General features: G+C 30.3%; 2 protein-coding genes across 4 annotated transcripts in view; one reads left to right on the forward strand and one right to left on the reverse strand.

Annotated features, from left to right (window-relative positions):
* Caf1-55 (chromatin assembly factor 1 p55 subunit) overlaps nt 1-6,808 on the reverse strand; it is a 15,456-nt gene extending 8,648 nt beyond the window's left edge. The window contains exons 1-3 of one of the 3 annotated variants that reach the window (XM_014421485.3): nt 6,633-6,808; nt 6,144-6,437; nt 2,355-2,571 (exon numbers count right to left, since the gene is read on the reverse strand). In XM_014421485.3, coding sequence (XP_014276971.1) covers nt 2,355-2,571; nt 6,144-6,437; nt 6,633-6,657 — 536 coding nt within the window. In that variant the 5' untranslated portion in view covers nt 6,658-6,808. The remainder of the gene's footprint in view (nt 1-2,354; nt 2,572-6,143; nt 6,438-6,632) is intronic. The other 2 variants (XM_014421487.3, XM_067053574.1) reach the window with 2 other exon arrangements.
* A 416-nt stretch (nt 6,809-7,224) lies between these two features.
* LOC106681257 (macoilin) overlaps nt 7,225-12,828 on the forward strand; it is a 31,565-nt gene continuing 25,961 nt past the window's right edge. Inside the window, exons 1-4 of the mRNA XM_014421482.3 lie at nt 7,225-7,359; nt 7,805-7,946; nt 8,114-8,240; nt 10,774-10,903. Coding sequence (XP_014276968.1) covers nt 7,280-7,359; nt 7,805-7,946; nt 8,114-8,240; nt 10,774-10,903 — 479 coding nt within the window. The 5' untranslated portion in view covers nt 7,225-7,279. The remainder of the gene's footprint in view (nt 7,360-7,804; nt 7,947-8,113; nt 8,241-10,773; nt 10,904-12,828) is intronic.

Here is a 12,828-nt window from a genome sequence, read left to right on the forward strand (position 1 = left end):
CACCCATTGGCTAACGGGCCTCACAAATGCCTGGGGGGAGGTTGTCAGTGAGTTTTGCATTATTTTGTGCTTGAAAAAAGCCCGGGTGGGACCGGGAATTAGATCTGACAATCTGTGGGTTGGTAGACTGGCGCATTACCACACTGCCCCCAAAACTGGGCTATCCACATTCGTTAGAATAAAACAGTAAAACAAAAACGTCACTTCATATTTAATAATATTAAAAAGCAAAACAAAAACTATACCTCCTATTGGGACGATAAGTGTCCAGCTCTAAGCAAAAAGGTTTTGGGTTACATATATAAAAAACAGTTCAAGGTCCAATCCTGAGACATAAATTCATACAAATGATTTTGGCTAATATCGCTTAGCTTCAGCATGTATCGGACTCGGTTCTCATGATACAGGAGGCAATTTGTCAAAACATGGAAACAATCCTCCAAGGCCGTTCCATTTTCACCCACCAACAAAGGTTCTGTGGGTCTAAAGTATATTTGTGTGGACCGACATTTAGTAATTGTATATTTACTGGAAAGTCGTAGTTGGGCAATTATGCTCAAGAAAGTTATAGGGCAACTGATTTTTGGGCAGCTTTGAGGAGCGCCCGTTTTAATGAAGACCCTACCGTACCATGGGTTATGCGACGATTCTCGTAATAACAAAAGGTCTTTGACAAATTCCATGTATCTATCCAAGAATTCCCCCATTCTAATTTTGATATTTACTGGGTCATTAAGTAGTATCGGGTCAAACATTCCGAAGCTCTCCAATATTAAGAGTCAGTAATTTTATATACAATAAAATAAAAATTCTCATATTTATTCCATTTAATCAGGTCATCTTTAAAACTATACTTTAGATATGAGAATTAAGTAAAAACCTATCAATTTTCCTTTTTTTAAATAATCAAAGAATACAAAAATTTACATGGACAGAACACACAAAAGAAATAAAGTTAAAAGAATGGATATAATAAATATAATATAATGAAGAAAATACTTTGTATATTCAAAATAAATATAATATACTGAGGTGTGTAAATTATAATAAAAACATTAATAATAAAGTAATGAATGTAAATATACTTAAGTTGGAAGTAAGATACGAATATAAATTAAAAATAAGATAAATAAATACAAAAGAAAAGAACAAATGTTTTTATTTATTTGTGTTCTTTACTGACTGCAACCCCAACCATCTCATCATCATATAAATTCACGGTCAACTATTAACCGATCATTAATAATAGTTTTAAATTATTTATTAATTGCTAATATTTCAACCCAAAATGTAGATCTTTACCAGAGCTGTTGTGATGGATGTAAATTTACAACAATGAAACTTAGGAATTTTATTCCTAAGAAAATTTAAAACAAAGGAACAAAAATCCTTAGTTTCAATATTATACATCTCTACCAATTGCAGCAGCCCTGGTGAAGACCTACATTGTGGGTTGAAAGTTTTCAATTAATAAATAGTTAAAAATAATTTTATTCTGGGACATATGTTCCCTAAGAATAAATAAATGGTTAATAGATTAAGATTTTTGTCTGACAAGCATTTAAAAGTTTCCAGTAAGCAAAATGAGATTACATTGAGATCTTGGCTTAAATACTGTTTATAATGTTAATCAATATATGCCTATTTATTTGTTTACAATGATGCGGAGATTTGGTTATACAATAAGTGAAGGAATAGGAGGTTGCATGTACGATGAAGGATTTGCTAAAGAAGGCCACCTATAGGAGGGCATATATAAATCAATAGGTTGGGATCTGGTGTTTAATGAGTGGATAGATGAACGAAGAGTGAGATCAAGTATATAGGTAGGTTTTATGATTTTAAGAACTTGGAATAGGAAAACACCAAGGAGGTATTGCCTTTGGGAGGTTGAATAGAGCCACTTCAACTCGGTATACTAGCGGGAGACTCGAGAGCACCTTGGAAACCCAAAGATAAATCTTACAAATCAATTCATGAATCTCTTCAGTCTCAACTCTAGTCCTGCAGAGAGCTCTCCATAAACCAAGGAACCATAGTCGGAGTGGGGGAAGACAAGTGAGGATACTAGGAGCTAACGGGTGTTCTGAGGAATGGAATTACGGAATCTTAGGAATTGATTGAGTACACTTATGGATTCGCGTATTATTCCAGGAGAGATGTTGGTTGAAGGTGACTCCAAGGTTTTTTTAATGTAGGATAGAAGTGAACGGTTGGTTGTTAAGAGCAGAGGACAGTAAAAAATAATTTTGTTCTTCTTAACTGTAGCCTTGACCATCTCCTTCTAATTCACATAAGGTTTATCGTCTGAACAAAATAAAAATAAAAAGTTTATAAGAACAAAAAAGACATACCTGAGGTCAGGATGGCAATCTCCAGTGGGATCGGGTTTGGAGGGATGTTTAGTGTAATCGAAAACAAGTACATCGCTCGAAGGAGTTTTAGTCGCGATGACGCACGGGTTCTGTGGCATATACCTCGCCCTGTTGACTTCTCCTTCATGATTTATTTTAATTTCAATCTCTATTTTCCCAGACACTGAACCAAATCCTCCAAATTCTAAAGACATAACTGACATAAAATACACGTGTTGTTTTACAGATTTAAAAACATCTTAAAATATAATAATAATCATGATAAATAATGAACACATAATTATTATACAAGGATTCTTAATTAAACTAATACATTCAATTTTATTAATTAAACTGAATTTTTGATTATTGGCAAGAATATTATCTGGTCAATGATAACCCAATCATGAACAAACTGCTCAACCCTCAGGTTTTTTTTCGAACTAAGACTACTCGCTTAATGGAAGCTGTGTGTGTCCCAGGAAAGCACCTGAACCCATGGAATTGACTTTTCAAAATTATTAAAATCTGATGAATTTTCAGTAAATATAAATTCAGAAAGATTTACAAATAAAAAGGCCTCTTAAAACCAAATTTAATACAAACCAGTAAATGTGCCCAAATACAGGCTAGTTTATCAAGAACTAAACTTTATGCAGCTAAACCATTTTAACTATGAGAATAAAAGTGAAGTGACTTAATCCACAAAATCTTAAAAATTCTACCATTAATTTGTTAATATATGAGGCGTGTAGCTTCAAAACAAGCTCCATCCAAACTTTTTTAAGATGCTTTTTTTTTTCTTTTTTTTTTTTTTTTCTATTTTCCGCATGTTCTTGATACACTACATCATATTTGGATTCAAAGTGATACGTTTGTTCCAAAACCAACTCCATCCAAGCTATATTTCAATCATGTAAGGTTTCACCGATGAAGCGCAGATTTTATTGTTTTCATGCCAGTTTGATTTAGATTACCTTTTCATATTTTCACTTTATACAATAGAACAGTACCCAGATTTCGAGATAATAATGAAGTTCGGGGTGAGGTGAACTATCTCAACGAGGTAGGTGCATTTTAACTGTTTACAAAGAAAAATAGGAAAATTTCAGACATGCCAATAGATTTGATACCTGGGCCCTGTTTCATAATAAAGTACAAACTAATACTATTTGTCTTGTCGATTTAACTTAATACAATTACACTGACTTGTACAATAGTAACTTGTACTTTAGTACTTTTTAATTCCTGTAATATCACTAATAGTGATTATGAAAAAAATTAAGTATTAGTGTAATTCCCACGTTGTTTCTATACTTGTATTTTTAACTAATACTATTAGCTTTCATTAAGAAACAGGGCCCAGGAGTACCTCTTGCTCCAGCGAAATTGATATATGTTGATAATCTTTTAAAAAAACGTTTAGAACCCGATTAGAAAAGCATAGATTCCTATGAGTATTATAAAAATATGGCTGCCGGATGTCACAATAAGAATGAAAACGTGTTTATAAGATTTTCTGAACAATAATTACACATTAATTTGTTAGTGCATTGAGTCTTTAAAAGTTAATTTTGTCTTGTATTCAATTAAAATTGTCTTGAACTGACCTTGTTTTTTCTACTTTTATCGTATGTTCACTTTTTCTCTTGAAATTTCACCAAGAGAAAAATTTATGTCTTTATTTTTACCAATTAAAACTAAATTTCTGATTTTTTATAACATTATTATTCAGTGTACTGCATTAAAAATGGTGGTTAATCACGTAGTTTGGTTCAAAACCAGCTCCATCCAAAATTTAAATTCCTAGAAACCTAAAATTACTCGAGTAATGAAACTACTGTTATATAATCGTGGACTTTAGTTCTTTCCATACAGATAACATAAATTTAATGACATGTCAATGCTAAGTTTTTTTTTCACTTTCCTAAAAATTTTCTAATGGATGAAATTTTCTGGATGGAGCTGGTTTTGAAACTACGTGCCTCATATGCACTCTGTTTTTGATGCCTTTGTAAAGCTTATTTTGAAATATTTGGGTGGACAGAAGCACTATAACAACCAAAAATAATTCTGTTTTTAACCAAAATGAAATTGTGGTCTAAGTTGTATTGTGGATAAGGAGGGCCAGTTTTACTCTCGTAATCTCATGTAATTATTGAATAGTAAATAGCAAATTGGGGTGTATTTGCGATGAGCAAATAAACACAAAAGAACAAAAATTATTTATTCGTGCTGACATTTTGACCTGAATTTCAGGTCTATGTAGATAGAAGTAAATTGATAACGATGAAAGATGAAATATAATATTATAGAGGTAAGAGGATATGTAAGTAGTGTTTAAAAAACTGAAAAACAATTTGAATTAACTGTATGAAAGAAAAATGAAATATATGATACAATGGGAAAGTAACTTCTATATGAATAACAATATAGTTAAACATATCTTCGCACATCTATATTATAGTTCATCTTTCATTGTTATCAATCTACTACTATCTCCTTCCATGGCAATTAGTGAACTATTTCATTTTCAATTCATTGTTATGTATATTAACAAATTTTGTTGGTTTATTAATTTCTTTTAATTTTTAAGTTTCTCTGAATGATGGTTGTTATCTCTTATTGTTTTTTAGCCTTAATGAAGACCTAAATACAGGTCGAAATGTCAGCATGAATAAATAATTTTTTGTTTATTTTCTGACAACACCCTCTGACCATCTTCGCCACATAAATTAGAATGAAATTGAAAATTAGGTTTATGAGATGAAATACAAACAATAAAAAATATTTTTCAGATTAAACAATAAACTGACTATAATCAGAGGGTTTAACAGAAAAAGGATTTGAAACTATTCTCCAGTCAACAGTCATTTTTAAAATCTATCTAAACCAGATCGTTTTGAGCAATCGAGAGAAAAGGCGCTAATATAGATCTTCCTTGTATATACAATACTTTTGTTAAAAGAAACATATCTTTATGAATGCCTGCTTTGAAATATTGCTAATTCAATTAAAATTTGATATGGAAGAAAAATAAATATAAGTAAGGATGATGTGATGAGTATTAATTTTAAATCAATTAACTAACTAAGTCACAATCTTAATAATTAATAATGTGGACAGATCGACAATTAAATTACAAAATGTTAAAAGCTCGGTTATCACAAAATCGATCAGCAAATGGTAACAATAGAGAAGTTTAACAGAGTGTATTTTCAAATTAACACACATACAATGATATTTAAGATTTGAAATTAAACTAACCTTAATCAAACATGTGCCATAGAATAAATTTACTTTATAGAACTAATGGAAAATTTAATTTCTGACTGAGATTTTCCAAAAAGTTTATGTAATATGGTGGTTTACTAAATAAGGTTACAAACAGATTAATTTAATCAAATAAATTTAAAAAAGAATCATAAATAAGATCTATCAGCAAATAATCGTAGACTGTGTCAATGATTAAGATAATAAAAACAATAAAACAGCAATAATAAAGTATAAAATAATCAGTATCACACATGTTAACAGATAACCAAACTAAAAAATAGTGTTGAAGTGTAGTAATAAATGTAAAATATATAACAAAATAAAAGTAACATTTCAAATAAAAAGAAAAACAAGAGAAATAACTGCCAAACAAATCAAATTATATAAATGAAGATCAATTTATAAAAAGGAATAATTCGTATATTAATGGTTTTATCAATAGATAATGAATCCAGGTGACAATACTAAAGAGAAACATATGAAGTTTTAGCAATCTTTGCAGTGAAAACATACCTCCTTTCTCATTGTCATAATGAGATGCATCAAACTGAGCATCTTCATTTGGAAGTTGTACACTTGCTATGAGAAGATGATTTTGCTCATCAGAAGTGTGCGTGCCAAGTATGAGCCTATGGATGGAGTAATCTTTTCCTTCTGGACGTGTTACATCAGGAAGCCACTGGGCTGTAAGGGATGGCCACTCCAAGGCATGTGTCATAACCAGATCATACAGGAAAGGTGTGTTTTTCTTCCAAATCTTATATTCTTCATTGATCACCCTCTCCTCTACCGCATCATCAAATGTCTCTGCAAAACAAACATTACTTAATATAACACACCGAACTTAATATAATGAACACAATCAAACTTGTAAATTGAGTTTAGAAGAACATATCTGGTAAGTAACCAGTCACTAAATGAAAACGGTCCTAATAATTATGAAAGAGTTAAATGAAAAGTTAGCGCACATCACACTTGAGAAAAAATTGAAAAATGTTACACCTTTACTACCTTCCTTATCTCCCATATTCCTTGAATGACACGGTCTCCCTGTCAGATCTATGGTTACAGACTTTATTTAAAACTTAATAAAAGTGAAATTTGTGCTAATCGTTGGATAGACCAACGAACAAATTGTGTTATAAAAGTGCAACAGCTTAAGCCCGGCTAATGGCGGTAAAAAGAGAATAACAGAGAGAAGCTTCATATCAATGCCTCTGTTATTGGGGAGGTATTGCTTTATTTTCTTCTTTTTAGCATATTAACTCTTGCTATTTCCTCAAAAAACGTCAATAAAACCTTTTTATAGTTTAAAACTTTAAATATAATCGCAATAATTGCAAATTTAATAGAAAAGTTACAAAAAGTGAAGTATAGTTTAGCCCAATCACTAGGGGGATGTTTTTATCATAGTCGTTGTAGTTGGAATTATAAATACAAACCTCGGCTAAAGGTTTAAGAATAATAATTTGTCAACGTTATTCAGTCGATTATTGTATCGATAAACAGTCAATTTTGCGGGCAGTGATATTCATAAATGACAACAAAAGTAGTTGATAGTTTCGCAAAATATTTAACGTAAACACAAGTTTATATTTCTCTTTACACCGTTGTCTATTGTTTTTTTCAACTGTGAAGATATTAAGAATATGAAGAGAAGGAATGGCGAGTGCCCTAAACTACGAAGGCCAGTAAAACGAAGCAAAATAACAGATGGTATATATGGGAGGTAAGGAGGGTCGCCATATGTGTTTTACATCTGTGGAATAGATGTTGATTAAATGAATAAATATCATCTGTAACAGCTAACGCTTGTTGAATAAAATTCCTAATATCAGTATCAGCCCCTGTGCTGGCTGGGCTCCCAAATTAGGACTCTGGTCTGTCACCTCAATGGCACCACAAAATGAAAATATTAACCTCAAACCCTTAGAACTATGTTGAATTTAAAATTAATAAAGACCTTTTTCTGTTCAAATTGATTTATATACTTTCTTCTAGTTATAACTCCTTATCCTGTAATGATAACATACCAACTGGAACCTCCAGTCAGCGCAAAACTTCTTATCAATGATATCCCTAATTTACTCCTTATAATTCTTGATATGTTAATAAAATTATACAAAATGTACTGTACAGATTATACCAGTAATTTGTTTCTTTATTTTTTTCAGTACCATTGTGTACTTGAAGTTTTTCATGTTATGGGCACTTGTTCTTCTCGCAGACTTTCTTCTTGAGTTTCGTTTTGAATTCCTATGGCCGTTTTGGCTGTTACTTCGTAGTGTCTACGATTCATACAAATATCAAGGATTGGTGAGGCTCTTAATTTTTCTTATTCATGTTTTAAATAATGATAAGTCTAATTGATATTAGTTCAAATGTTACCTTGATTGATTCTGTAGAATACCAGTTTGATGTTAATGTTTGCTGAATAGTCAAATTTTCTAGTTTTTAACCATCCAATGTTTCTTATTTTTCAGGCATTTTCAGTTTTCTTTGTATCTATAGCTCTTACTTCAGATATGATCTGTTATTTCTTTATCCCAGTCCAGTGGTTGTTTTTCGCAGCCAGTACATACGTATGGGTTCAGTATGTTTGGCACACAGGTGATTATAATTTTTATATTTTACACACTTTTCATATTTATGTATATTTTCATCATGTATTGTTACTATGTTTATACTTATCTATTATTTGTTTCTTATCACTGACAATGATACCATTGATAACATATATCAGATAAAACATTTTTACTAACTTTCAACTTAAATAAAATATATTATATACAAATGGCATTCGATTTGATAAAAAAAGGTGTGGATACTCTTGTAGGTTATTGAGATATTAAGATTAAAGTTATTAATGGGAGCAAGGGGCACCTCAGTGAGTTCTTATCTCTCGCTAACTTTTGGGTTGTGGTTTGAATCCTGCTGTCACAGATAATTATTTATTTTGTAAGTCAACCTTGTGGGTTCGAAAGGCCTCCAGGGCTCACCCATTCTTTACAGAATGTGGAAAAACCTGGTTTTTGAGCATGATATTGACCAAATCATCAAAAATTACCATCATTGGTCTAGAATTTACTTCATTTTAAAGTACTGAACTCAAAACCCTCTTTAAGTTGTAATAGTACAGTTTTATTAAGTTATAAGAATTTACAGACACAAAGTAGTTACTTAGAGTGGAAAAATTAATTATTCAACTGGTTTATTATAATGTTTTCTTGGCTCTAAAGAATAGTGTCTGGACATGGAAATAATTTGTTAACATTTGATTTGAATACATTAAAAAGCTTCTTTTGAAGATTCTTCACATAGTTTTAAAGTATTTTAACATGTAAGTTAATCTTTCTATCTGGTTTATAAAGCAATTTATCTCTGTGAGAACTTATTACTTTTATTTGTAAATGATGATTTTTGTGCTATCATTGATTTTTATTATTGCCTAGTTATAAAATTGGTTCCAGGGTTTTTTTAGATTATGTGCAGTAGTTAAGGAATTCAATAATGTTTATTTAGTAATTTTTTTCAAAAACCTTACCAACGTGTCAACATTTAAACATTTCTATTTTTATGTTTAGTGGCAATAAAATGCTTTATTCCGTCAAGAAACTAATTTTCCTTTTCTTTTACATGACATTACACATAGTCAGTGGTTCATCAAAGAAATTTTGGTCAAGAAGAAATAAGACTTGTTCATTTATCATTTTGTTTAAATGGTTCTAGTCCTTTATTAAGGACCTATACAGGATTAGAGGCTATTTTATCAAATAATTATTACTTCAGAATAATCATTTCGTGAAAGAACCCTTTAATTTATTTGATAATTCTTGCCCAGGTCTTGTTTCCAGATAAGGATGAAGCATCTTGCTAGGTGTAATGTCATACTAGCCTCACTTTTCAAACAGCGCTCTTATCAGTTAGCCTGATATCACAATTTAGAAAATTAATATTTTTTAAACCGAGTTCAGGTTTTAGTCTAAATGGTTTGTAATCTGTGCATAATGACAAAAATAGGAAAACATGCATATACCCCATTGGGATATTTATACTCAAGATTTCTAATCAAAATACATTGTTCAAGAATTTGTTACCTTCACAATAGTACGGTATTGATGAGCGAATTCCCCACATCTCAGTTTATCTGTGATTATTTTGTTTTTTTTACTTGTAGTTTCTGTCGAAGTTTTTCCAAATGCTGATTTTGTTCTGAAAAATAAAAAAAAAATTAAGATTTATTTTCAAAATACTATAACCTAAAATCTCTACATTTTTTATATTTATATTAAAAATATTAATAGCTTACTAACTTTTAAAGCTTTACTCCTCAAATATTGGTTATATGTTCTTTTATTGAGTAAATGTTTGGTTGGGAGGAGAATTAACAAAATTTTATTCATATTTATACCTGTTTTGGTGTTCAGCGATAAGATGATATTTTGAGGCTCGACATTGGCCCTAAGAAGAAAGTTTTGTATTTATTAATTTCCAAGAAAAGAAACCTTATTATCTCCTTTGTTTGTATCATTTTGATTTTTTTTGTTTTTTCTTCTTTTTCATTGTTTATTATTATTTTAAAATTATGTGTTATTAAACCTTTTTTTTTCTTTTGGAAGAAGATAGTTGACCTTATGAAGTAGATTGTAGGAAGATAGTCCGGGTGGCAGTCAATTAAGGTACAAAAATTTATTTTATTTTTTAAATAAAATTTTTTTTTGCATATTTTCTTATGTATTCTAATTTTTTTGTCACTTCTTACAATGTTTTTATCTTTTTTCATTTAGCCCTGGTGAAGCCCTGCAAAGTGGGGGCGAAATGTTGGTTTACATTAAATAGTTTTATCGACTATTTTGTACCTTCATTGATCGCCACCCGGACTATCTTTCTACAATCTTTTTTTTCTTTATTAAAAACTTTTGGTTTCCTCTCTATAATTTTGTGCAGCTTATTCTTTTCTATTTCAAACTTACTGTTTTTTCCTTATGTTTATCCATGATAAAATATTAATATATTACCATAATAAGTATATTATTATAAATAAATTACATGCAATAATTATTATTATTCTATTATTCTGATATTTTCAGTTATTTTAATTCACTATATATTTAATATTGTTATTATAATTATTTTGTTTCAGAAAAAGGGATCTGCCTTCCGACAGTAATGCTGTGGTTGCTGTTTGCTTACATGGAGGCAGCGGTTCGCCTGAAGGATCTAAGGCACATGCCGTTCCATCTCGACCTGTGTAGGCCCTTTGCTGCACATTGGTATGTCAATATCACCAACATTCTTAGATAGATTATTTCCATCCTTATTTAGTATTTTATAATTGATTTTCTATAATTCATTTCGGTTTTCAATAATTAATGATTTTCACTGAAAGTTCCTCCATCATATCCAGTTGTTTGTTGGTTCTAATTCTTTGAAGTGTTAATGTACTGGGTCAACTGAACACACATTTGGACCTTACCATCTTAGATTTTCTTTAAATTTGGTTAAGTTGTTCTATTGGTATAGACTTATAAAGCATTGTCTATCAAAGGAATGCACCAATACCATACATTCATTCCCAAAACTATTAAAAATATTTGTGAAAGATTTTTCAATGTCTTCAGAAGCTCGTGAAAAGCAAATGTCAAAATCTCCTGATATATCTTCTGGCTTATCCAATTTTTTCTCCCTGTGATTTACAATAATTCTACCTATTCAAGGAATAAATTTGAGAACTTTTAAACGAATAGTTTATTGAATTTTTAAAAAAAAATTATTGATATATACAATATTATTAAAATATATACAAGTAAATTTGATGTTAGATATACAATGGCATGATACAGACATGTGGAGAATCCACCCATTGATAGAACTCCAATAACATTTCTAGAGGAGAAGATTTTGAGGCCATCTTATTTTCAGATGCCTAGGAGGATTATCAGGTAATGAAAGAGAAAACAGTTTAGGAACAAATGGGTTTGGGTAGTTAGGAAGTTTATCATGAAAGGATTGGTACCTAATTGTGGCAAAATCGGCAACATATAGAACATCGAGCTCCTGATGGATGATTTACTTTGTGACGTAAAGTAGTAAGGATTTTAGGCTGTAAGAATTGTGTCAGTGTATATAATGTGAACTTCTAATTTTGTCTTAATAACATTTGAAATGAAGTTATTTAGAGTTATCTATTATAAATAAATGAAAATATGATATATTTTTGTGTTTTTTGCCAAAATTCCCAATTTGACCAACTTATTGGTCTGTCCATTTCTAACGTTCCTCCTGTGTATCTTAATCTCTAAGCTTCTTTGCCCATTTCAAAAATGGTTTAGATTATTTTTATATATTTGTTTCAGTTAGTTGTAACATTTATTTGCTGACGTTCTGTCCCACTTTAGCGGTATTCATGATATTGTGTTAAATGTAAAATGTTTTACCATGTTAAATGTAGGATTTTGAGCAGCCATATTTAAAGTCATGTTAAATGCATAAGAGCTCCTAGCGGATTTTCGGAGCAACTTGTTTTATAACCTTTCTTTCTAAAACTTCATGTTATTGTGTAATTCTAAGTTTAGATTAAATTAATTTATTACAACATGCCTAAAGTGGGTGAAAAGTGGAATTTGTCCAAATATTTGTCCACTGAATGCTTTGTTGATCTTCTGACTTGTGAGGAAGAGAATCAAGATGAGCTAATTGACAACTCTCGTTCCATTATTATTATTGTCGTTTATTGCTGTATTAGTTAAAACATCCAAAATAATACTAACACAATCAAAACTAACTGCGAGCAAGTAACCTAACACAACAACAAACAAAACGGTGACAAGCTCAGCTAGTCTGTTGCATGACGTCATTCTCTATTTAACAGACCCTCGACCATGTTATATGTTATATCGTTTTAACATGGTAAAAGATGGAAATATTTCTCCATTTAACATGAGTTTTTCCATTTAACACGCTTTAACATGTTAAACTAATGATCATGAATACCCCTTTTGTAGAGCTTTATCTGAGCTAAAAAATCACAAAAACTACTTAAAATATTTTGACAATGTAGGATAATAAGATACAAAAAAGTAAACTAAGATAGGGTTAAAATTACGTTGGTATAAGTGAAAAGATAATTATATAAAAATTAGACAATAATCAGTATATATAAAAAAATTAGGTAAATATTTTATATATACTTATTATT

Source organism: Halyomorpha halys, unplaced genomic scaffold (assembly GCF_000696795.3).
Source record: "Halyomorpha halys isolate HHAL.00 unplaced genomic scaffold, Hhal_1.1 Scaffold322.1, whole genome shotgun sequence".
In the NCBI taxonomy this organism is placed as follows: domain Eukaryota; kingdom Metazoa; phylum Arthropoda; class Insecta; order Hemiptera; family Pentatomidae; genus Halyomorpha; species Halyomorpha halys.